At 38.5% G+C, this 26276-nt stretch overlaps 4 protein-coding genes and 1 non-coding gene across 5 annotated transcripts; 1 reads left to right on the top strand and 4 right to left on the bottom strand.

Annotated features, from left to right (window-relative positions):
• The first annotated feature begins 2667 nt into the window (after positions 1-2667).
• c6h22orf39 (chromosome 6 C22orf39 homolog) lies at positions 2668-3947 on the top strand. Its single transcript, XM_046851888.1, has 3 exons — positions 2668-2759; positions 3551-3718; positions 3805-3947. Exons 1-3 carry the CDS (start codon positions 2733-2735, stop codon positions 3934-3936), a joined length of 327 nt encoding a protein of 108 aa, XP_046707844.1. The 5' UTR covers positions 2668-2732; the 3' UTR covers positions 3937-3947.
• A 790-nt stretch (positions 3948-4737) lies between these two features.
• On the bottom strand, positions 4738-8003 carry LOC124387487 (E3 ubiquitin-protein ligase TRIM47-like). Its single transcript, XM_046851887.1, has 6 exons — positions 7721-8003; positions 6661-6756; positions 6331-6572; positions 5679-5838; positions 5528-5590; positions 4738-5435 (listed from the first exon to the last, which is right to left on the bottom strand). The coding sequence occupies exons 1-4, from the start codon at positions 7940-7942 to the stop codon at positions 5730-5732; spliced, it is 669 nt and encodes a 222-aa protein (XP_046707843.1). The 5' UTR covers positions 7943-8003; the 3' UTR covers positions 4738-5435; positions 5528-5590; positions 5679-5729.
• A 1713-nt stretch (positions 8004-9716) lies between these two features.
• Positions 9717-14656, bottom strand: LOC124387503 (tripartite motif-containing protein 16). Its single transcript, XM_046851908.1, has 6 exons — positions 13693-14656; positions 13520-13615; positions 13190-13426; positions 11896-12052; positions 11753-11812; positions 9717-10764 (listed from the first exon to the last, which is right to left on the bottom strand). The coding sequence occupies exons 1-6, from the start codon at positions 13996-13998 to the stop codon at positions 10220-10222; spliced, it is 1401 nt and encodes a 466-aa protein (XP_046707864.1). The 5' UTR covers positions 13999-14656; the 3' UTR covers positions 9717-10219.
• Positions 14657-17093: 2437 nt separating this feature from the next.
• LOC124387002 lies at positions 17094-24925 on the bottom strand. The gene is made up of 6 exons (XM_046851087.1): positions 24837-24925; positions 23203-23291; positions 22336-22795; positions 20607-20661; positions 19470-19557; positions 17094-18082 (listed from the first exon to the last, which is right to left on the bottom strand). Exons 2-6 carry the CDS (start codon positions 23247-23249, stop codon positions 17602-17604), a joined length of 1131 nt encoding a protein of 376 aa, XP_046707043.1. The 5' UTR covers positions 23250-23291; positions 24837-24925; the 3' UTR covers positions 17094-17601.
• Positions 19278-19350, bottom strand: trnag-ccc. Its single transcript has one exon. It is a non-coding gene; the product is annotated as a tRNA-Gly (tRNA).
• Positions 24926-26276: the final 1351 nt, after the last annotated feature.

The following is a 26276-nucleotide window of genomic DNA, read 5'->3' as shown; positions in this document are numbered from 1 at the left end:
TTATTTTTTTTAGTAGTTTTTAGTTACTTTTATTTAATTATACTGTTCCACACACACACTGCACACAAGCTGAAATCATCACGTTTGCTCGAGCATGAGAATAGTAAAAAAAAAAAAAGTCATCAATAAAAACAAAAGTTATTAAATGTTTTATTTAGATAAGTATAATAAACCTTTTGGGCTGAAAACCTTCAATATGTTCAATTGGTATTTTTCACTTGTTTCAAAGAAGTAATAGTAGTTTCAAAGGGAAAAATATGTCACAATAATGTGTGATTTTATTCCGATTATTAGACTTTGGACACAAAATATTTAAAAAAGCACCACAAAGGAAATGTAATACTACAGATTGTTAAGGAGATGTTAAGCTGGGGCTGATTTCTTTCTAGCCCAGGCTGTAGATTCAATGAGTTAACGTATTAGCTACCATTGTGTGAAGGGTCTAAACAAAAGAAAATGCGTGTTAGATATGATTCTGTCTTCACTATTATAATATTTATACCGTTGCCATAACAAATCGCTTTAATAAGTCAAACTGCAGCTAGAAAAAGTTGTTTGTAAGAATGCTACGAATAGGTGGATTTGGAGATGAGATCGTTCGAGCCTTTTCTACAAAAACAAATGGTGGCAATGACGCCTTGTACTTCTAGATATGGTAGGTTTATAGAGTTTATAAATATAAATGTGTAATTAAGAAAGCGTTAGCTAATTACAGCCTCTGAAAGCGCATTATCTCATATCACATATGTCAGACTGGCATACGAATCGACTTCTTGTGTCCATTAGCAGTAAGCAGCTTTAAGGTGTTGCATGTCAAGCGCCAAGTCCTGGTATAGATCTGACAGAGACCTTCCTTTTGATTGAGCTTCTACTTTCCCATAAATTTGGAATAATAGACTCTGTATTGTTCTGTGATAAGAAAATATGCAAGAAGATGAGACATTTTTTTATTTATTTATTATTGTAGCTACTGTTATCACTTATGCTGCAGCTATAAGCGGTAGTTTTCTCGCTTCTCTGAGCTTGTCATTATTTTTCACTGGCTCTGAAGACTCCCTTCTTTTCTTAGTTTTTTTATTAGCAATTAGATGAAAAAAAAATGATTGAATATGGTCTAATTAGTCATTAGATCATTACAGGATTTCAGTGTCATTGGTACAAAATTTGTATTCTATATACTACTGGAGAAATGATTTTCCCCCACTGAGCTTTGCAAAAATGTATTCTGCCCTCTACTGTTTGTATAGTGCAACTGAAAGAAAGAAAAAAAACATTCTGTCAGGTATTTTTAATGAAAATAATAAGTCCAAAACAAAAATTGAACACAGGCAGAGTAGGTTTATCAATACAAAATAATAAAACAAAACTAATATAAAGACGAATAAACCACGACAAAAATAATGACACATATAATGAACCCACAAAGACCAAAACAAAAGGTGTAACTTATATACACAACACTAAAAGGAGCAGGTGGGGGACATTAAGCGCCCAGTGGCGACATCTGGTGGCTAAAGCAAAAACAAACAATCCAAAAAATGTCCAGACCCTAAAACGTTCATAAAATGCTCGTTAGATTGCATTGTCATGAGAAATGAGCTGCAGGAAATACCCTTCCCAACCTGTTTACCTGTTTACGAAAATCTTCATGCTCTATTCTGTACATTCTGTATGTCTCTGGATCATTATAGCTTAATATAATTGTAATTCATAGAATATCCTAGGTTATCTTCTACCCATCTATATATCATCTGTACGTAATTTATATATACAGATTATCTCTTTTTATTTACGTATACTGTGCCTTACACACTTACACACATCTCCTGTAGATCATATTTTAAGCTGTTGGTTTAACCAATCAGATTGTGAGTTTCTGATTTCGAGGCCATCTAGCAGGCGTCCAATTACATGGGCATTTGTTGCGTGGCCAGAGAGGGCGCTAGTCGGAGCAAATCTGTAGCAAACTGCAGAAACTCAAATATATTCATGTAGATTTAATAGCTGCTTTTTCATTCCATGATGACTGACAGAGAAGAAGAAACTGATTTGGTGACAGATATTTTTACAAAGACTTTAACAAGATGGACTTTTCAAGAAAAACTGGACATCGTGAGGAAACGGTTCAAAACAGTTGTTAAGCTTCTTCATAAACCATTTACACTTTTCTTAAATTGTTTTAAGATTTATAATCACACTATTGATATCAACCAAATGAGGACATGTTCCTCTTTTGAGTCGGGTTCCTTCCAAGGTTTCTTCCTCATAACATCTAAAGGAGTTTGTCCTCGCCCCAGGCTTCATCCTCAGGGATAAATACACCTCATTCGCTTTAATTCTTAAGTTCTGTCAAGCTGCTTTGGGACAATGTCCATTGTGAACGGCACTGTAGAAAATAAACATTTTTTTTTTCGCATAGAATTTGCAAAAAAACACAATTCACGTCATTTCAAATCCCCTGGAATGTTATGAGGTTTTTATGAGCTTATTATAGATAATTCTGCTCATTTATGTGTTCATTGGGTTTCTTGCTTCGGTAATGCTGGTCATTCTTTCTGTGAGATTCCTGTCTGTGATCTATCTATCTATCTATCTGTCTGTCTGTCTGTCTGTCTGTCTGTCTGTCTGTCTGTCTGTCTGTCTGTCTGTGATTGCGGAAGTCAACACTAGGTGGCAGCAGAGAATCACAAAAGCAGAATTCAAACCCAAGAAGAAGAGGGACAGCTGCAGAAATGGGAGAGACGCCGTTACCTTGGCGAGTAGGTCTTCCTGATTTTTATGATGTTATTCATTTCTGTTATATAATTTTTTTTTTCTGTTTACGTTGCCGGATTCGGATGACTCATCTGTTTTAGGGCTGTCGATCACGCATGCGCGCACGATTAGGGTTTGAATGAACTTATTATATACAGTTGTAATATAGATGATTGTTGCTGTGATCGTTCAGTTCTAGGTTAGTCAGCCAGATGTTTTGCTTGGGTGTTGCCGTAGGGTGTGTACAACGGTTGTTGATTAAAAACACGCTGACGGTAAACAGTATGAACTAGGTTGTGACGTCATAAAGTACCATCTGATGTGCTCAATTTTCTTGGAGTCTGAATGGAAGTTGGACATTTTAGCTGCTTTTGGAGCTCTGGAATATCAAACCTTCTACTTTATCAACACCAGTAGCAACTGTTAGTTTTTAATCAAACAAAACTTCATTCTTGGGGAGGTTTCCCATGCGATCTACGACGCCCGTGTTGTCTTTTCTGATCAGGGAAGAATCACAGCACACGGAATGGCGTAAATGTTTTTCAGTTTATTGCAGATAACAGACAAGTATATATATCACACTGGAAAAAAAAACCTGATTGGGTTAGAAGACATAGTAACTAGAGATGTGTGAGCCCAGAAAAAGACACTGTATACCCTACATACTCATTATAAACATCCTATTGACACTGAACAGACAACATAGGAACGTGTTTAGAGAACCAGTGTGAGGTCCATCTTAACACTAACAGCAACCGATTCTAATATCACGACTGATCACATTTTTCCATTTCAGCCGCCACGCTCTTGTGATGTTTACTGGGCCGAATTCGGGCACTGCAAAAGTTTACACCACCGTTTCCATCACTACTACACATACGGCACGTCGCCCGTCTGCCTGCAGTGGAAAAACGACTACGAAGCTTGCAGAGAGTGGGAGAGGAACCGCAGTCCACACGCCAAGGTCAGCGTCTATTATAAAGCCGCCCCCTTTTCACCGCAGCGTTTTTTACGCGTGACTTTCACTGTTTTTGCTACTTTTTTTTTCAGGAGAGTCTTCAGATGAGCGAAAGGAATCGAGTGTCTGAACAGAAGAACTTGACTACATTTTGGGAGATGAGGCAAAAACCACCGGCTGACTGGCATCTACCACTTGACGAGGACAAAATAAAAGATTCTTGAAAGCACGAAAAGAATGTGTTAAACGTGTTTTTATTTTGCAGCATTTCTCTGGTTGACGTTACACCATCCAAGATATACTCTGTTGACGTTTATTTTACATTAATGGCATTTTGGTAGACACTTTTATGCTTATGATGATTTAATTCATACAACTGAGCAGTTAAGTGGGGGTTAATGGCATCTTGATGTCCTTGAATTTGATCTTCCACATGATCTTCCCAACATCCTACTAATGAGCTACCACTTCCCTCTTCCTTCTGATACCACTTGCCTGGCAGCTTGGTTTTCTGGGATTTGAACTCATAGCCTTCAAAACAAAGGCTCAACATTTTAACCACTGAGGTACTACTTCCGTGGCTGCTTAATGTTCAAGGATTTGACCTCGTGACCTTCCCAACATAAGCCCAACATTTTATCAACGAGCTACCACTTCCCTTTTCCTTTCTAAACCCTTTCCCCGCCAGCTGTTTTATTTGATTTTACCTCATGACCTTTCCAACAGAAGCCCAACATCTTAACCACTGAGGTACTACTTCCCAAGCAGCTTGGTGTTCTAGGATTTGACCTCATGACTTACCCAACAGAAGCCCAACCTTTTATCAATGAGCTACCACTCCCTTCTTTCTTTTGATACCATTACTCTGCCGGCTGTTTCTCTGGGATTTGAACTCATGACCTTCCCAACAGAAGCCCAACATCTTAACCACTGAGGTACTACTTCCTTAGCAGCTTGGCGTTCTAGGATTTGACCTTATGACCTTCCAAACAGAAGACCAAAATCTTACCAATGAGCTACCCCCCAAGCCTTTTGACCAATTCGATTCAAGGAGTCATCAATATTTTATTGTGGTAAGACAATTAAAAATAGAATGCTTAAAGATATAAATTGTGACAAGATTTAGTTTTCCTTGTAAAAATCTCTGATCCATGTTAGCTAACATTTATTTTCCACTCAGGGCCTCATCTCTCTAAATTGCAGAGCCTGATGTGAGTGTTTTTCCCTCCCAACCCGAACCCGGCATATACCGGTTCGGTAAACCCGATCTGTGCTTTATAGATGAGACTCATATCATCTAAAACATTGTAAAACTCTAGAACTCCAACCCCCTGATGCAAATACACTCCAATCCTAGAGCAATGCTTGCTATGTGTAACAGGTACGTATTTGTTAGCATGCCAGAATTGGTAAGTAGTGGAATAACAGCGCAAGCCCCAGGAACACTGGTTCCTTCCGAAGAGACGAGCCCGTTTTCCTTTCCTGCTGATTCCTTTATAGGACACGGCGATGCACACCCAGTTGCTGCCTCCGTACTCGACCTCCCAGTAGTGCGGGGCACCTCGAAGGCTTTCCTTGCACAGGATTTGCGCTCTGCAGTCGAATCTGTCCTGGTGCTCGGGGTAGTGCTGCGAAGGATGCACGGCCGTCACCTGGGTGTTATTTTGGGACAAGTGGAGGGACACGTGAGCTGTGTCGAGGTTCATCGTGAGCTTGGAGGCACCTAGATTTATGGCAAACATTGGGGTCATTAGGACGTTTGGATGTAGGATAACTGAACAACTGTATTGTAGTGTTGGAGCAGAGCAAACTTACTCTGCATGAAATCGTCCCGCTTCGTGAAAACGGGGGGCGATGTCAGGATTTTCGCAGCCTTCACTGCTCAAAAGAAAGAGTGACAACGGTGACGTAACAATGGAGTACTCGTGCTGTGTTTTATTTTTGTTTGAGGTCATTTTTGACTAACCGTGTTTAGAGATGGCTGTGAAGTGCAAATTGCAAACATGTCTCAAGCGGTTTACGAGGTCCAAGACGGCTTCAGAGGCGAGATCAAACGAAGAGTATGGACGGACGAAGAGAACAGGGGAGGGCAGGGATGAAGTAAGTGCTGGAGTGGACAGAATGCGCTGGGGACAAGATCAAAAAATATCAATGTGGTGTTTGTGGGCACCTGGGTATATGATTGGTATGCGCCATTTTTTAGCATCTCGTTCCACATTTACATTCCAATTGCCTCCACTCTTTTGGGAAGTGGTTTAACAAGATTTTGTGGAGATTTGTGCTCATTCAGCAACAAGAACTTTAGTAGAGCCAGGTGCTAATTTAAGGTGAAGAGCCCTGGGCGACAGTCAGCATTCCAATTCAATAGGGTTGAGGTCAGAGCTCTATAGCAGGCCAACTGATGGGAAAATTAATGCTACCATGTCCAAAGACATCCTATACAATTGTGTGTCTTCAAATTTGGTTGGAAAACACAGGTATCGCAATACTTTTGTCCATATAGTGTAGTTCACATGACAAGTATTAACAATTAATTGAACATCAATTCGCAACCCTTTGTATAAAAACTTTTTTCGATAAATAATTGTTTAATATTTTGGACAAAATCTGGAGCTTACTTGTAAAAAATGGACGCCGTTGTCTGCCTGAAAGAGCCTTTCAAGCTGCTGGAGTTTACAATCCCCCTCTTCAGATCGCAGATCTCTGATGGCAGCCTCTCCAAAAATTCCTTAGCCTTCTCCACGGCAGCTTTTTCTCTAGCCAGGATCAACTCCTTCACCTCACGCTGTCTAGTCTCAATGGAGTGGATCAGCTCTGTAAAGCTGTTCTCATTGTCTTCGACAGCCTGCCTGGCTGAGGTCTTTTGTAAAAAGAAATAAAGAAGCAAAACATGATTCGATCGAACGAATAATTGAACGAACGAAAGCGCAAAAAAATGGGAAAAAAACCTGGAACGCCTCAGTCGCTTGTTTTAATTCTTTTGTTTCACGCTGTCGGGTTTTAATCCTGTCGTTAATGTCTTTCTTTATGCTCCCGAGCTCCAACTGAAAAACAGACAAACAAAAGATTAATATATACTGTATGGAAAAAAGTTTGTGGACACCCAGCAATAACAATTTGCATGGGCTTTTTAAACGTCCTGTTTCACAACGTCCAGCCACAAGAGTGTTAGTCAAGTAAGTTAATGATGCAGTCAGCATTCCAATTCCTTATGTTCAATAGGGTTGATGTCAGAGGTCTATAGCAGAAGATCTTCCACAAGATCTTTCACTCCAACCCATGTAAAGCATATCATCATGCAGCTGGCTTTGTCCACAGGGACAGTCATGCTGAAACAGGTTTGGCTCTCCTAGTTCAACTAAAGGAAAAATTTCATGCCACCACATCCAAAGACACCCTATAAAATTGTGTCCCTTTGAGGAAGAAGCAGATATAGAAGTGTCCCAATACTTTTGTCCAAAACATTTTTAAAAAGTTACTTTCACTGAAGTAAAATAATTTTCGTTAAATAATTAATTTAGAAATATGTGTAAATTTGAGCCCTCAAAATGTATCAATAGCCAAGTCTCAAATCAAGTACAGAAATCCGCCATGATGCACACATCCGACAATTAAAACCGTCCGTGTGGAAACATAACAAAAGTTCAATTTGGTGTCCTGAAGATTTCCATCATTTAAAACACTATAATTACTTTAAAACATTTACAACGGTATTTTGTCATGCTTTATGTTGAGGATGGTTTCACAAATAATAAACATACCTTTGCATAAAGCCTCCATATATGTTTATACGCATGTTTATTAGAGTATGAAATCTTGAAAAGTATTTATTTATGGTACATTTTGTGCGGATAAAAATTTGCTATTATGTTGCGATAAATAGTTGAACCGATTGACGGCCCTAGAATAAATATACTTATTCATTATAAATTATGGCATACAATGTTATATATGTAAATTATAATAAATAATAATTTATATCTTTTTTTTTTAATTAATTCAAAACACCTCCATTAGCTTGTCGTGCTCGGGACACAGACGCTCTTCGAATCTTCCTGTAGCCCCCACCAGCTTGTGTCTCTTGGCGTTCAGGTGCAAAACATTGTGCATATCCAAATGGTCCACGCAGTACGAAGCCAGAGACTGCAAACACGACTGCTCTGCTTTACGCTTCCTTCCTGTGCATGCATAACACGCAACATCTGGCGATGTGTCTATTTCTTCATCCATAGTGGAATAGTTGAAAAAAGAAAAAAAAAGAGATTGGTAGCAACAAAAGCAGTCTGGTAGTGGTTACTTTCGTTTCTTCTAAAGTATGAGTGTGGCACTGCCAGGAGGGGAAATCCAAATATTGAGTTTAATGGAGGGTGTGGATTTGGAGAGTTTAAGCCTCTGACTCAGAGGACTGTTATTCACTTAACCACAATATTAACACAACAGGCCATGTTTTTTATTCTGTATCTGTTCCATGGAGAAAAGAAATCAGCACTTGAAGGGGGGTAGTGACTCAGAGGCCAAGGCATTGTTACTCTGGATTGTTCCCAATCTGCCATTGGTGGACCCTTGAGTAAGGCTCTTAACCCTTAACTGCTGGGTTGTAGGTCGCTCTGGATAAGGGTGTCTGCAAAATGGCATAAATGGGAATGTACATTAAAAAAATTCCACACCAGGCTTTAAAATTCCCTTACTGTAAGTGTATGGACTTTCTGGAAATGTGATCTTCCATGATGAGAAGTTTAGAAGTCAGATTATACATTACGACCAGTCTGAACAGCCTGAAGGACTGTGCTGGGGTGGAGAATATATATATATATATATATATATATATATATATATATATATATATATATATATATATATAATAATTAGATGATGAATATTATAAAGTAAGCTACATTCTCCACACTAGTGTATAATATATATATATATATATATATATATATATATATATATATATATATATATATATATATATATATACACACACACACACACACACACACACACACACATTATTTGGAAAAGTCTGGCACATGTAGTTTGAAGGAGTCTATAAAGCTTGAAGGAGTCTATAAATAATGGACAATTTGTCTAAGAAAGGCTTTTGAGTCATATGAACCCTGTGTAAAAATGAATCATAAGGGGGGGACCAAAAAATCACATTCAAAAGTTAGTGTGACTCATGTGACTGGTCACTTGGGTGCTTGTTCATTCTCTTGTCATCTCAAGACCTCAGTTCTGGCAGGTTGACGTCTGAGGGACATTCAACCTCTTCAACTTATCCACAAGCCACAACTTGATCAGTATTCCACTGCTTTCTTGTAGCTTAGAAGGTGATAGATTGGAAATATGTGGTTGAATAAGCATGCGATGTGATATGTTCCACTGCTGAAAAAATAGAATGATTCTTTTGTATATTCTGTCTAGCATACAATTTTCCCTTCACTTGAACTAGGAGACCCAAACCAGTTTTAAAAGATATGGTTTGCATGGATTAAAGTGGAAGATGTTGAGTGGCCTGCTATAAAGCTCGGACCACAAACCGATTACACATCTTTTGGACGAATGTGACTGCACTCCTGGGCTCCTCACCTCACCTTCATCAGTACCTTTACTCACACCCTTGTGGCTGAATGAATTTTATACAAATCTTCAAAAGCACACTCCATAATCTAGAGCATCTTCCTAGAAGAGTGGAGGTTATTACAACAGCAAATGGAGATTAATGTGCAATGGGATATTCAAAAGCGTATACGAATCGAATTGCAAACGTTTGTCCATATAGTTTGTATGGAGAAAAGATAGTTTCATATCTTTTTCATTCTTTTGGGCCAAGATTATGCTTTGGCCTGAATTATTTTGTCATTAGTTCTCTGCTATGATTATTACACGCCATGGTTTCACAAACTAGAAGAGTTCTTTTGAAGGAGTTTTGGTGTCCTGAAGTACATCTAAACATGGACCAAAGAAAAAAATATATATTCTTTATTACATTGACTTTATTAGTTTATTACAATAACAAATGGCTTTTACTGCATTGATGAATTACCAACATAACAGCTTCATTCTTAAAAATCAGTGAAAACAACATACAATGAAATAGATTGTAAAGCATAAATTTCTCATATTTGCACTTCTAAATAACCTATACAATGATTAGCATATAGAACATTCTCAACTCACTTTAAAATATTCGTTACCAGAGTGTTAGACAAAGATAAAGACAATTTTGTTTTTATGCTAGGTGTCTTTATTTAAAAAAGGAAAAGATTATACACTGAATTTCTGTCAGACATGCAAGGAAGTCATTAGTGCGTTGTAGCTGAAATGCAATCACTGTTCAAAAGCCATACTCAGGAGGCATGGAAAGGCTTAAAAACTTTGTATTCCAGATGTTCAGTGCAAAACAATATGGCAAAATTGAATGATGCAAAAAAAAACTGTGATGGTTTAGTGTGCCATGTTGTTTTGCCAAAAACTACTTCAGGTGCAAGGGCATTTTCTTTCTTATAAATCACAGAGTTGAATTCGAGATCCTATCCCTACCAGCCCGAAACCAGCATATACAGGCTCTTCAAAATGTGTCTGGACCTTGAAGATCCTGCTGAAGACGTTCCCCGAGACATTATAAAAGGCCAAAACCCCTGCTCCATGATCCAGAAAAATCCCTATTTTAGAACAATCCAAAGAGCTGTCCTTGTGGGTTTTCAGGCACTTATCGTCGTGCCAGAATTCGTATATACCCCCGTAGTTGCGCAAGGCCCACGAATTTTTGCACCTGCCAAACAAAGGTGCCTTTTTTCCTTTCCTTGTTATCCCTTTGTACGAGACTGCGATAATAACCCATGACCCTTTCATACCGCACTCGACCTCCCAGTAATGCGGTGCACCGCGCAGACCTTCTCGGCATAAGACCTGCAGCCGCCTTTCGAATCTGTCCCGGTGGGAGGGACGGCACTCCGGCTTTTCGACAGCAGTAAGTTCCTTGTTTAAGTTACTCAGTTTGAGGAGGTCATGTACCGTATTTGTATCCAGAGTAAGTTTGAAGGCATCTGTCGTGGAAGAGTTTGAAACAAAGTCAGTAGCTGGTAAAGTGGCGAATGTAAGACATATTGGCGTAAATCAATTCAGTTTTATTTATACAGTGCTACATGGTGGCAAGAAAAAACTCCCTGAGACCTCATGAGGAAGAAACCTTATAAGGAACCAGACGTCAAATGGAACCCTTGTTGACACCAGTGCAAAATCATTTCTCTTCTGTATTTGAGTTCAGTAGAGTCAAGGAATCGGTTTGGAGTAACTCCATTTCATTGACATTTATGGCATTTGGCAGACACCCTTATCCAAAGTTACTTATTCATACAACTGAACAGCTATGGGGTTAAGGGCCTTGAGGGCCCATGAGTTCCAGCTTCAGATCAAAAACACCAAAACCACTAAATTACCACCTTCCCAATTGTACACTATTAGAATGCATGAACTGCATATAATTTGAAGAAGCAGATAGCTTTGAGGTTTGAAGTTTGACTAGATTTTTTTTTGCTAACATTTCTACATATAATTGATTTGACTTAATATCAAGTTTGATTAGGATCGATTTCAGAAGCCATAGTCATATTCTAGATATTGATCTAACTAATTTGGCATACTAAGCTTCAGTGGTGTTTTCAAGAACAATGGTGTAACCCCTTACATTTATAGCATTTAGGAGCCCCCCTTTCCAGAGTGACTTAATTGAGTGACTGAGCATTTAAGCATGGCAGCCTGATGAGAAGTTCAACATCTTAACTATCACTATTATCGATAAACTTTACCTTTCACATGATCTACACAGAATGTCTTTTTTGAGGTTTATTATTGCTGTGCTTAAGAAAACAGTAGTCTGTGTGACTATAGGAAGTGGAAGCCTCACATATCTGACAAGTTCTTTTAAATATCTATATGCTCCTGTTCCATTATGTATATGTTTTATTTTGACAATAGCTTAAAAATAGTTTTTTTCCTATTACTGATGAAAAAGAAAAACGATTAGCTACTCACATTTTAAGAGCTCCTGGTATGTCTGTGGTAGAGGTGTGGATATGATACCAGTGTTTTTTACTGTGTAAGAAATAAAGGAATGTCATGCAACAAAATACGCATTTAAACATGAAATTCTCAAAAAAAAAAAGAATAAACAATACCTCTTTCAGAGATAGTCATAAATCGCCACTGGCAGAGTAAGCGTAGTTGTTTGATTAAATTTGAGGCATCATTAGTTATAAGCTGAAATGGACCGGATGGATGGACCACTAGAGCTGGGATCTGGATGGACTTTGGAAGGTGGGGAATAGAAGCAGTCTGGGAAAAAAAAAAAAAAAGATTTTTAGATGATTCCCTACCTTGCTTTAACTTCTGCCTCATTAAAACTTTACATCTCTAGAAAGCAAGAGAGCTCAAGACCATCAATTTATTCACGGTCCTTCCATCCATCAATTGAAATGAACAACATCCGTTCGTCCATCAATTTTTCAATTCTATCAATGTCCTTCCATATACACGTTCATAAAATAAACAACATCCATCCATTTGTGGAATAACAATCAGTCCATCCACTTATCCATGGAAGGAACAACAACCCTTCAGTCATCTATTTTTGGAATGAGAGTATCCATCTATTCATTGAATTAACATCCACCTACTTATCTATCCATCCATTCATGGAACAAACAACATTTATCCATCCATTTGTGGAGTAATGGTCCATTCCATCTATCATTTTGCATATTAATGAAAATAAACAGTAACCATCCATCCATCCATCCATCCATCCATCCATCCATCCATCCATCCATCCATCAATCCATCCATCCATCCATCCATTCATTCATTGATGCAGTAAAATAGTACACATCCATTTACTGATTCATCATCTATTTGTGGAATAACAGCATCCATCTATCCACTGAATGAACATCCATCCATCCATCCATCCATCCATCCATCCATCCATCCATCCATCCATATTTGGCTCCTGTTGACTTTGCCCTTTTTCTGAAGATGAAGATCCAGCTCTAATGTCAGTCGTTTTGACACCGTTGTGGAGATCCGAATCGCAGAAGACGCTTGAGATGCTTTAAAAAGAAGACTTCCAGGACACATTCCAGAAGTGGCAGGTACGCAGGGAGCGCAGTACTGAAACAGTTTTGAAACCAATTGATACCACATCGTATGTTCATCAATGGGATTAACAGTGTCCACCTATTATCCATCTGTCGAACTATGCAACAATGCCCATCCACCCCTCCATCCAGCCATCCATCCACTCATTGTTTTATCAATTCATATATTCATCCAACTATTCACTCAATAATGAGTCACTTAACATTTTCCACAAGCGTTGTAACTGCCCTAATAATCCTAAATGTATCGATGCATTCCTCCACCTGCTCGACATTCTACCTTTTCAAGAATATGTGCTTTTGCGCCTGTACTCACTTGCAGAAAACCAATGTCATTGTCTGCTTGAGAGAGCCGGAGCTGTAGTTTAGCATCGATGCTCTTCAGATCACTGATCTCCCGCTCCATTCTCTCAGAAAGTGCATTGACTTGCTTCAAGACAGCCTCCTCCTGAGCCGTGATCAGCTCCTTTACTGCACGCTGCTTCTTATCAATGGAGCGAATCAGTTCGGTAAAGCTCTTGTCGTTCTCTTTCACCGCTCGCACTGCTGATGTCTTACATAAAAAAAAAAGACTTTACATGCACAAAAAGGCCAAATGCTTCATAACAAAATTGAATAGCTACTTCACATGTATAAATAAATACACCTCGAACGAATGAATAGCTCGTTTTAAAGCTTGCTCCTGTTTCTCACGGGTCTGAATCAACTTGGTTGTCTGCATTTGCATTTTCTCCAGCTTGATCTGAAAAGCAAGAAATGAATGCCATAACCATAACCATTTCATTTCATATATCAGATATTTAGTAGAAAAAAACAAACCTTCTTCTCAGGCACCTCATCCTTAATCAAGACGACATCGTGATTGTTGTGTTTATAGGTAAGACACAGGTTGCATATGCACTGCTGGTCTTTGCGGCAGAAAAGCTCCATGAGTTTGCCATGCCGGGGGCAAAGGCTCCTTTTGAGGCTTTTCGTAGCTGTCATCATCTTTTGTCTTTTCTCCAGAACGCCATGCTGGTCTTTATGGTCTTCACAAAACGATGTCGCTTTACGCTTCCTTTCGGTGCAAACATCTAAGTCTGCAGCAGAGCTCAGATCCACAGGTTTGGCTGTGTTTTCATCCATGATGTTAGAAAAACATTGTGTGGCAGCTTGGTTCGTTTCGAAGCGCAAACAAAGGTGGTGCCAGAATGCAAAAGGGTCTGGTGTGGGTGTGGATTTGGATCGTAGATGTTACGCTCTGACTCAGAGGAGTGCTATTTACTTAACCACAATTACAGCCAGTTCTGGTATTTTGTTTTGCTCTATGTATACCCTATGACCAATTGTTCCAAAAAAAATCTTTCCAACTATGTACAATTAGAGTACAATTCTGACTCACAGCTCCAGGCGCCTCAATTTCGGTTTCCAAAGTAAAATCCGATAGCTGAATTGTTTACCTACTGTATAATCATTTATCCATCCATCCATACATTCACTGAAAAAAAAAATCTCTCAAGTTATTGAATAGCAACAGTATCCATCCATTTGTCCATCAAGGAAATTACCCATATTCATCCACTGATAAATCCATCCATCTTTTTATCCATCCATCCATCAGAAAAACTCTATCCATTTTTCTAGCTATTAAATAACAACACCCCTTTATCCATCCATCAAGTAAATTATCTATATTCATCCATCTATACTCACTAGCTATCGAGAAGCGCAACAAAATCCACCTATTTATCCATCCATCATCCACCTATTCATCGAAAAAACAGTATCCATCTCTCTAGCTATTGGATAGAAAAACAAAACAAAACAGCCAATTATTCATCCATCATGGAAATTAACAATATCCATCCATCCATCCATCCATCCATCCATCCATACATTTATCCATCTATCAATTTACCAATCCAGCCATCCATCTATCCATCCATCCATCCATAAAACAAATGACATTCATTCATCCATCCGTGGTATAAAACCCAATCATCCAATCATCCATTCATCCATCCATCCATCCATCCATCCATCCATCCATCCATCCATCTATGCATCTATTCTTCTATGGAATAAACACTATCCACCTATTACTCCTCCATCTATCTGTCAATCCATCCATTTATCCATGCAATGGAAAAACATTATCAATCTCTCTAGCTAATGAATAGCAACAATAATACATACATGTATCCATCCTTCGAGGAAATTAACGATATACATCCATTCATCCATCCATCCATTGAAAAAACAGTATCCATCTTAATAGATAGCAACAAAATCCAGCCATTTATTCATCCATCAAGTATATTTACCATATTCATCCATCCATCAATCCATGCATCCATTCATTGGAAAAAAAACAGTATCCATACTTCTATTTACTCTGTCCATCCATCAAGGAAATTGTGTACATTCATCCATCAAATAAATAGTATCGACCTATCCTTCCTTTCATCAATCCATCAATTCATCCATCTGTCCATCCATCCATCCATTCATCCATTGGAAAAACAAGTATCGATCTCTCTAAGTATTGACAACAGTATCACCCATTTATATATCCAGCAGTAAAAATGATATATAACAATCCATCTACCGTCTATCCATCCATTCATAGATTAAACAGCCAATCATCCATGGAATAAACCACATTTTCTATCCAAGCATCCATAAATGAAATAAATAGTGGCCACCCATAATTGTATGATTGTTTTAATCACATCGTCTCCCGATGTTGTGCTCCAGGGCCTCACAACACTTTTGATTTTGGCAGAAAAAGACCAATCGCAAGCCAGCATTCCTTACAATGCAATATTGTTAGTTTGGGGTCTTGTTTGTTTCTGTTTTTCATTATTGTGGAACTAGATCAAGTCCATTTTGTAAATGCCAACCTCAACGCACTACATTATTTCTCCTCTAACGAGGTGTGGTATTGTGTGACACTCGTCTTCATGCCCAATGAATATCCTGTTGGCATGGACCAGACTGTGTAAGTGTGACTTATTTGTGAAGAGGAACACATGCACTGAGGCATCTGTCTGACTCATGCCACGTGTCTTACTGTGCAGCAACGTGATATGTTTGCCACACAAGTAGTGGTGCCACTCTTCCTTTATTTTGATGACTACTTTGATTTTAATCTTATTTGCTAATCAAAAGCAAGTCAAGTCAACTCTGTAAGTCAAGTCTGTAAGTCAACTCCATGAAGGTTTGGAGTGGAAGATCTTAAATGGCCTGCTATAGAGATATAAACCCAACTGAACACCCAACTGGCTGCATCCTAGGCCTCCTCACCTTACATCAGTACCTGATTTTACTAACACCCTTGTGGTGCAACAGGAACAAATCTCCATAAGCACACTCCAAAATCTTGTGAGACATCATCCCAGAAGAGTGGAGGTTATTATAACGAGGAATGGGGACTAAATGTGAAATCGAATATTCAAACCTTCTTCCATATAGTGTGTGTGTTAACAAACATTGTACTTTCAAAAGCCAAAATTCATGTTCTCATGAACATGAACTCTCAGCTCCCAAAGGTTGTTATTTTATTGCATTATTTAAATATAATTGCATTTGAATTGAATTCCAGTCATTCTTGCCAAAAAACAAAACAATAAAGCAGTCCTATCAAACTTGAAAAGTAAAAAGATCTGATCATCAAAGACACGTCCCTCATGTACCACTAGAGGGCACCCCAGTCAGATAAAGATTTCTTTACAATCTACCAGATTTCCTTCTTTTTTCTTGTTTTTGTAAAGCCCCTTTCTCGTTACCCAGCTTCACTGCCTGACTTTACTAACCCCCATGTGGCTAAATGAGCGCTAATCTTCATAAATACGCACTAAAATCTTGTGAAACATCTTCCCAGAAGTGTGGAGTTTACTATAACAGTAAAATGGGGAGCTTTGTTCTTCCAGGAACAGTACAATATAATAACATTTTAATAGCACTTGGGCCAATGATTCTCTACCCAGTGACAAGAAATAGCTCTTGATTGCACTCATGATTGTACAGAAGGGGGAATTGGCTTTGGGAAGTCCCATTAGGAGAAATTATGAGAAAATGATTTCATTACCTACATCAGGGAGGGGCAACTTTTATAGTGATAAGGGGCCAGATTTTTTTCTCCTTTATACCAGAGGGGCAGGTTATTAATCCAGACTAGAATATTTTACATAATTTCATGCAAACCTTCTTTTTGAAAGAAACTGGAAAGCCTCAATTTGAAAAACCTGTGGCTTCTTCTGCTAATGCACAATTGTTATTGCCTGAAAAACATGTTTTTCTCTGTCAATTTCTCTTTTCTATTTACTCATCTTGGTGAACGTTCTCCATAGTGCGATATTCTACAATGTTTTAATTACTATGGTGATTGACATATACTTGCACCCTCTGCTGGTTGGAGAATAAACAAACTAATGTAAAAGCAGACTTTTTTTTATTTTTCAGTGATCAGACTGACATGTTCATGGCCACCAGCTGCCCAACCCTGACCTACATTATACTGTATATCTCTCAGAAAGTGAAAAGGGCCCTTTGAGGTCACATGGGAAGTCAAGAACAGTCAGTTTTGCACAGTAGCTTCCAATCTTAATAAAATGACAATAAACAACCAAATGCTATATTTAACATTTACTGATACATCTCATGGTACAAGAACATATCCGTACAACAACGTCTCGTACAAGCTACATCTATGCACTCAAAGATAATACATCAGGGGGATCATTGTCGCTAATTTGGAAGGATCTGCAGGACTTTGATTCGTGACGGATTGTACACGCAGTCCTCCTCTAACCCGGAAGCCACCATTCCGCAGTTCGGCGGTACCCAGGCTGTGTTATAACCATGCTGATGCCACGTCTTCTGCAAGGGATGGCCTCGATAATCGATCCTTTTCACTTTACCAACTCGCACTTTCACCTGGATGACCGCCAGAGCCTGGTTTCGTTGTTTCAACGGATATTTAGCCGCTTTGTTAAAATCACGGCTCAAATACACCCCACGGCCCAGCATGCCACTTAAAGAAGGGATGAAGCCTCCGCGTTGGATCTTTACAGCATTTTCCCATGTAGTGCCATGATACATAACATAGGACCTGTGTTTGTGATGGTGTGACCGGTGTTGACGGTGACCATGGCAGTCAGCGGACACCTCTGCTCCTTCGCTTATAAGATCGTCGTCATCATCCTCGTTAGGACATTCTTCTAGGCCACTGTAAGCAAAAAAAATGCAGATTTATTAAAGCAATAGAATGCCATTTAAGCCCACTCTTAAAATAGCATTATTATTTATTATAAAAAATAGGAGTAGATATGTTAATCAGCAACATGGCAACCGTCTTAAGAAGCAAATTTTATAAATATTCTTCTTCCGGCTGCTGCCATTAGGGGTCGCCAAAGCGGATCCTCCGTCTCCATACTACTCTGTACTCTAGATCTGCCTCTTTCAAAACAAAACCTATATGTGGCTGTGGTAAGACTTCACCTGTAGCACATGAGAGTAATCAATGCGCTGTGTTTTAGTCCGACGACGCCAATAAAAAGGAGAAAGACCATAGCCTCGAAGGGAGAGATAGACACACGGATGCAGAAGGTTCAAAGCTCTGCTTGGTAAACTATTGCCTGTCCATCTTTCTTCCAGCAGGAAACCAGTGAGTTTAATGCTTTTAATGGGATGGATTCAGTGGAAGATTTTGAGCTGCCTGCTACTGTATAGAGCTGTGACCTCAACCCAATTGAACCCCTATGGGATCAAATGGAAGGCTGACTGTTTACTCTTCGAATTTCTATTCTTTGAATCGAAGGGGCACATTAAATGTACAAAAACATCAAATGAATTCATTGTCAAGTTCCAATTATGAAATCGTTTTTTTTTTATACACTCTAATGCCTTTATGACTTAAGATTAGTATTTGGTAGCATTAGTGTATTATGCAATCATATTAGCAGAATACCAGAGTAACATTATATATTGATTCAAATTCTTGTTATTTGTTTATCGTCAATCAGCCTTTTTTGGTTCTTTTTTAGATTGCTGTCATGTTTTATGGTGTTGCATTTGACAGTCAAGAAAATAAACACACCAAAAAATAAAAAATAAAATAAAATAAAACAGCAACATTTTCTTCTGTAATCTGAATTTTTTTTTTCCTGATTTGTTTTTCAGGATTAAAGGCAAGCGCTTGTGCAGAAATGCAGTGTGTTGGCTGTAAAAACTAATGGCATACATGGAAATTTACCAGTATATATACATATATAACTTTCTTTCGGCTTCTCCCGTTAGGGGTCGCCACAGCGGATCCTCCGCATGTTTGATTTGGCACATGTTTTACGCTGGATGCCCTTCCTAACGCAACCCTCCCCAATTTATCCGGGCTTGGGACCGGCACTGAGAGTGGCTGGGGATGGTTCCCTGACCGGGAATCGAACCCGGGTCGCAGCGGTGGGAGCGCTGCGTCTTAACCACTAGACCACCAGGGGACCCCAGTATATATACATATATACAGTATATAATTTTTCTTTCCAGAGCATCTGACTTTGAAGGACATAAGACCTTTATATTTAATTAAAAATGTAACCACACACAAAACACATACACACCCCGAATAGCCAAGCTGGAAGTCATCATCCAGTTCATCCTCTGTCTTCTCATGAGTTTTCGAGCTTTCAGCCATGTTCCTAATAAAATCTAGGAGATCGAATACATGTTTATTTCACAATGGTCAAGAGAACAGTTATCAAGTTCCATTAAAAATTAATTATTTAAATGTGCAATTATGCAATATAGAATACATTATATTGAGTAAAGTACTTGGAGATCTGCCATATATGGTTCTTCCCTACACATCTGTACAGGATGTCTTGAATGCTGTACCACTAAGTTCTCCTTTCACTAGGAGACCTGTTCCAGCATGATTATAGAGAAACGCAGTATAACAAAGCGCTGCATCACCGACAGAAATGCAGCAAGAACGAATGAAAAGCAAGAAACCCAATGAACACAATATAACAAGTCTCCTTTCACTGTAGCCACAGCTGCACCACTCGCATACGCCATCTCTAGCAAGCAGAATCATCGATATTTACCTCGTAAAAATGGTTTCTGTGCATTCTTTCTGTGCACTAGGGTTTTCCTGGGCTTTTGAAATGATATTGAACAACAATATGTAATGTGATGGCTGAAATCTGATCAGATAGAAACTCCAACATGTACGGACGCTCAGAAAGAAAAACTTTAAAATGAAGAGAATAGACTACTGAGATTAATGTAATACATATTCATGGACAAAAATATATTAAAACGTAGGTCACTGGTTCTGACAGAGTTTAAACCAGCAGAGGAAGCCTTGCTGGCCCAAAAGGTCTACCACTGCCATCTGTATAGGATAGGATGAATAGAATAGAACCGTGACAGTCATTTTGAAGGTTACAAATACAGATTTTATGTTACAATGGGATTTGTATAATACAATTCAGAAATGATTGGGAAACTCTGTATAGCATCAAATATCTCAACTCACATGGTTTTAGTACTAAGGCGAAGTGCATGTGCTTCTATGATAGCACATTTATATTATGAAATTATGTAAAATTTTTGTTTGTATAGATTTCATTTCTCTCAGTGACTCAACTGTATTTGAGACGATACACTTTAACCAAAAAGAATTGTAGCTACAAATACTGAGAGAAAGATTAATGACAAACATACAGTATAACAAGAATCCAAACTTACCTTACCAAACTTTTTACCTTTACCACAGGTAAAATCTTTCCTGGAACAATCTATAGCTGTCTACTTTCGTTTTCCTGACTCTGCACGATAAGACGTGATAAGCATTGTTTCGTAATTTTTATATAAACACGTGGCAGCTTGTGGAACAAAGAAAGATTGAGTTTTTCAACATTAACGGAATGTGGCTAATCAAGATGATTAAATCTGAGGTAAATCCGATCAGATATTATTCAGCAGTTATTATCATCTATTTTATACAACAGATACTCTATAAAGACAATGTTTTGTGGAAACCTGAAAAGATTTGGATGTGATTTTTTATTCACATTTAGTCCCTGTTTGCTCTTATAATAACCTCCACTCTTATGGGAAGATGTTTAACTAGATTTTGGAGAATACTTAGCAAGTTTTGTGCTCATTCAGCCAGAAGGGTGAGGTACTTTTGTAGGTGATGTGAGGAAACCTGGGGTGCAGTCAGTATTCCAGTTTATCAAGTCAAGTCAAGTTTATTTCTATAGCGCTTTTCACAACAGACATTGTCTCAAAGCAGCTTTACAGAATTTAACAGTTAGCGTGGACAATGTGTATTTATCCCTGATGATCAGCCATGGCAACTGTGGCGAGAAAAACTCCCTCATGTTATGAGTAAGAAACCCTGAGAGGAACCAGACTCAAAAGGGGAACCCATCCTCATTTGGGTGACATTGAGTGTGTGATAATACATCTTTAAACAATACAGAACACTGGAGAGTGAGAACTAACATGAGCACTGAAGTATAATTTTCAATAGGGTTCAGAGGTCTATAAAGGCTACTCTAGATCTTACAGTCCAATCAATGTCATCTTGACTACAGATATTGAGTATCCCACCAATTTCTCACTATTATTAAGTGATCTATATTATATGGAAAACAATAGTTTCTGCCATCTTGAGTGGCCTTCTATAGAGCTCAGACCTTAACCTTACTGAAAACCTTTTAGATAAACTGGACATTCCAAAATCAAGTGGAACATCTTCCCAGAAGAGTGAAGATTATGAGTGAATAGGGACTAAATAAAGAATAGGATGCTCAAAAATACATACCAATTTTTTTAAATATTCAACCTCGATTCACACCAAGTACTTTTTTGATAGAAACACAATGAGCCTTTATACTCAGGTGACCATAAAATTTTGACCATACTGTAGATCTTCAGTGAATTATGAAGGAATGACATATTGCCTGATGGTCAAATGTTTTTCCTTTGACAAGGTCAGAGAAGCGCAATTGAGAGGGTTTGGTCATGTGCAGAGGAGGAACATGGGGTAGGGAGGAGGTTTATGGATGTGGTGAGGGAAGACATGCAGGTGGTTGGTTTGAAAGAGGTGAATGTAGATGACAGAGTGATAAAGAGACGGATAATCCGCTGAAAGTCAGCAGTTTTTTCCTCACTGTGCTAGTTCTCTTTAATAAAGGTAACTTGGAGCAATGATCCTCTACCCACTGACAAAAATAGTTCTTGATTGCAATCAGGAAGGTACAACAGAAGTACTCGTCTTTTGGAATTCACATTTATTACCTACATTGAGCTCTAACTTCTCAGGAAACGGAAAGGGCCCTTTGAGGTCAAATTGTGAGTCAAGAGAAGATACAACACAAAAGTATAGTCATGTTTATTTATTTGGTGCTATATGATTTTACGAAATTTATCCATACACTTAAAGATAATACATTAGCAAAATCAATGCCTCTAATTTGGAAGGATCTGCAAGACTTGGATTCGCGACGGATCGTAAACGCAGTCCTCCTCTAACCCGGAAGCCACCATTCCGCAGTTTGGCGGCACCCAGGCTGTGTCATAGCCATGCTGATGCCACGTCTTCTGCAGGGGATGGCCTTGATAATCGATCATCTTCACTTTACCCACTCGCACATTCACCTGGATGACTGCCAGAGCCTGGTTTCGGTTATGAAATGGATATTTAGCAGCTTTGTTAAAATCACGGCTTAAATACACCCCACGGCCCAGCATGCCATCTAAAGAAGGGACAAAGCCTCCGCGTTGGATCTTTGAAGCATTTTCCCATGTAGTGCCATGATACATAACAAAGAACCTGTGTCCGGGATAGCGTTGACCTTGGAGATGGCAGTCAGTGGACACCTCTACTCCTACAATTTCATCATCCGTCTCATTATGATATTCTTCTAGGCCACTGTTAGCAAAAAAAGCAAGATTTATTAAGCTAAAAGAATGCAATTTAAGCCCAATATAAAAAATATAATTGTTTTTAGGATATAGGAAAAGACATGTTCATCAGCAACATGGAGACCATCTGACTTTTCCAGACATATTTAACTCTTCCCCAAACTGTTAACAAAATGTGAGCTATAAAGCTTTGACCTCCACCCAAATGAACTTCTTCAGGATAAAACTTTACTAATGCCCTTGTGGATAAATGAGCACAAATCTCCACATGCATTCTCCAAAATCTTTCGGAACATGTTCCCAGAAGAGAGTAAGTTATAAAAAATAACAAACAAGGACTACATAAAAGCGCAAACAAATCTTTTCATTTAGCTCACAGAATTTACAGTAATCACACACTAAACACATACACACCCAGAATAGTCAAGAGGGAAGTCATTATCCAGCTCATCCTCCATCATTTAATGAGTTTTCAGTACTTCGGCCACGTTCCTGATTTGAATCTATAAAATCAAATACGTGTTTATTTCAAAATGGTCAAAAGAACAGTCATTTCATTTCATTAAAACGAATTATTTAAATCAAATGTGCAATTATGCAATGGAGAATACACTACCGTAATTTCCGGACTATAAAGTGCACCCTTATATAAGCCGCACCCACTGAATTTTACCAATATTTTTATTTTTAACATAAATAAGCTGCACCTGTCTATAAGCCGCAGTCTAGACTAATGTACTTTACACAGGCTTTAACAAAAGACACGTTACACACGGTGTAACGGGTGAAATATGTTGCGGTTCCTTTAGGAGCATAGCGGTATTTTGGGAAAAGACGGGCACAGCATTTTTCCTGGTATTACTGCGTGTGTTCAAGACGAGGATTATGTCCTTATTATTTTCTGATGCTCATTTCTAAGCTTCTTTAACTAACCCATAACGCTGTTGCTAAGAAAAATAAAAAAGCACGAGTTTTGGACTGCAACTGGAGTTACAACACGAGCTCTCCCTTAACTCAGACTCAACGCGCTACAACGGCTTGTATCTAAACAGTAGCCTACCAAGAAAGTCATTGTTCAGTGTCTTCCTCCTTCCTTTTACAACAATTTAGCTCGGGAGTTTGTCTTTTGGCATCGTCGTGCGTTTAAAAAAAACTTTTTTTCTCCTGATGCCATGCAGCTCAGTACACAGGTGAGGTGCGTTTTTTCGTTTCCAATCGGAAATTTCATTGGTCTAATGTTATGGGGCACAGTTTTTTTGGCTTGAAGTTTGTGAAACCGGGAAAAACCCAGGAAAAATTAATAAATAAGCCGCTTCGTTGTTTAAGCTGCGGGGTTCAAAACGTGAGAAAAAAGTAGCGGCTTATAGTCCGAAAAATACGGTATATGGCCAAACACATTAGGTTACCTGACTTTTCCAGACCTGTGGTTCTTCCACACACATTTGTACAGGATTATTCTGGATGCAGTTTTATTACATTTTCCAATTCACTTAAACTGGGAGACCCAGACCTGCCCTAGAGCACTGACCTCAAGCCTATAAAAACACTTTTAGATGAATGTTAACTCTGACTGCACCCTAGGCCTCCTCACCTCACCTCACCTCACCTTAACTCAGCTACACCAGTGACACCCCACAAATCTTCACCAAGACACTAAAATCTGGTGCAACATCTTTCCAGAGGTTTGAATTTGATACATATATTATAGTCAGGTTGTCCACAAGCTTTTGTCCATATATACAGTGTATCTGAAAATATGTGTTGTATGTAAATTCTAGGATGTTTAGAACTAAAAAGACAAGTGTGACATTCATTTGTAGGTTACAAATAGAAGTACATATGCCTCCATGGTAGCACATTTTTCGCCTGCAATCTATAGATTTAATATTTTTCCATTAATTGGACTCTACTATGTTTGGGCAGTATATTTTATCTCAACAGAATTGTAGCTAAAAATAATGAAAGTGAGAGAGAGAGAGAGAGAGAGAGAGAGAGAGAGAGAGAGAGAGAGAGAGAGGAACAAGCATTTGATAAGGATTCAAACGTACCTGTAGTAAAAAACCCTTCCTGGAACAACCTGCAGCTCTCTTTCGTTTTTCTAACTTTGCATAGCTCTTTATATCTAGGGTTAAGCTTTTATTTTCGTATGAATTGTTATGTAACCGAACAGGAACAGATTTTTACATAGAACTGATTAGCATTCTTTCGTAAGTTTTTGGAACATAGACTGCATTGGATTGCAAACATGAAGGGAATGCAATAAAAAGAAAGTATTAAATCTGAAGTCAATCTGAAAGTAAATATCGTTCAGTGGCAATTGTTATCTCTTATAAACAAAAGATACACTATGTGGACAAAAGTTTGTGGAAAACTAATGAGAATATTGGTGTGTTTTTTGGACAACCCGGTCCACATTTAGTCCCCATTTGCTGTCATAATAACTCTTCTGGAAATGTTGTCTATATATGTAGTGTGCTTGTAGAGATTTGTGCTCATTCAGCCATAAGGGTTTTGGTAAAAGCCAGGTTTGGATGTAGGTGAGTTGAGGAGTCCTGGGGTGCAGTCAAGTTCCAAATTATACCAAGGGTGTTCAGTAGAGTTAAAATCAGTACTCTGTTGCAGGATTCTCAAGATCTTCCACTTTCTTCCATGTCATCCAAACTGCAAATGTTGATGAGAATCTTTGATTGTATTGAAGAAAAAAAAAAAAACCTGTACTGTAGTAATTTCTGATGGAATCACAAGGAGCTCTAGATTCATCAAGGATAGCCCCAAACATTCAAACTCTAAAAAGGTTTTCAATAGGGTTCAGAGGTCTATAAAGGCTAACATGGGATATATCGGTAGGGGGCAGGAGGAAAAGAGGAAGGCCAAGGAGGAGGTTCATTGATGTGGTGAGGGAAGACATGCAGGTGGTTGGTTTGAAAGAGGTGGATGACAGAGTAATAAAGAGACGGATAATCCGCTGAAAGTCAGCAGTTTTTTCCTTATTGTGCTAGTTCTCTTAAATAAAAGTAACTTGGAGCATTAATCATCTGCCCAGTGACAAGAAATAGTTCTTGATTGCAATCAGGAAGGTACAACAGGGGTACTCATCTTTGGGAATTCACATTTATTTCCTACATTGAGCTCTAACTTCTCAGGAAACAGAAAGGGCCCTTTGAGGTCAAATTGTGAGTCAAGGAAAGATACAATACAAAAGGATAGTCATGTTTATTTACTCCATAATAATTCCAATCTTTATAAAATGACCATACAAACCAAAACAACCAAATGATGCATTCAGCATTTATTAACATATCTCATTGTACAAGAACATCCTTAAAAATTTTTCATATGCACTATTTATTTTCTGCTATATGATTTTACGAAATTCATACATACACTTAAAGAAAATACATCAGCGAGATCAATGCCTCTAACTTCGAAGGATCTTCAGGACATTGATTCGGGACGGATCGTACACGCAGTCCTCCTCTAACCCGGAA

This window comes from Silurus meridionalis, chromosome 6 (genome assembly GCF_014805685.1).
Source record: "Silurus meridionalis isolate SWU-2019-XX chromosome 6, ASM1480568v1, whole genome shotgun sequence".
NCBI classification, from domain to species: Eukaryota; Metazoa; Chordata; class Actinopteri; order Siluriformes; family Siluridae; genus Silurus; species Silurus meridionalis.
The sequence above is the reverse complement of the archived record's forward strand: the minus strand, read 5'-3'. Positions and strand labels throughout refer to the sequence as shown.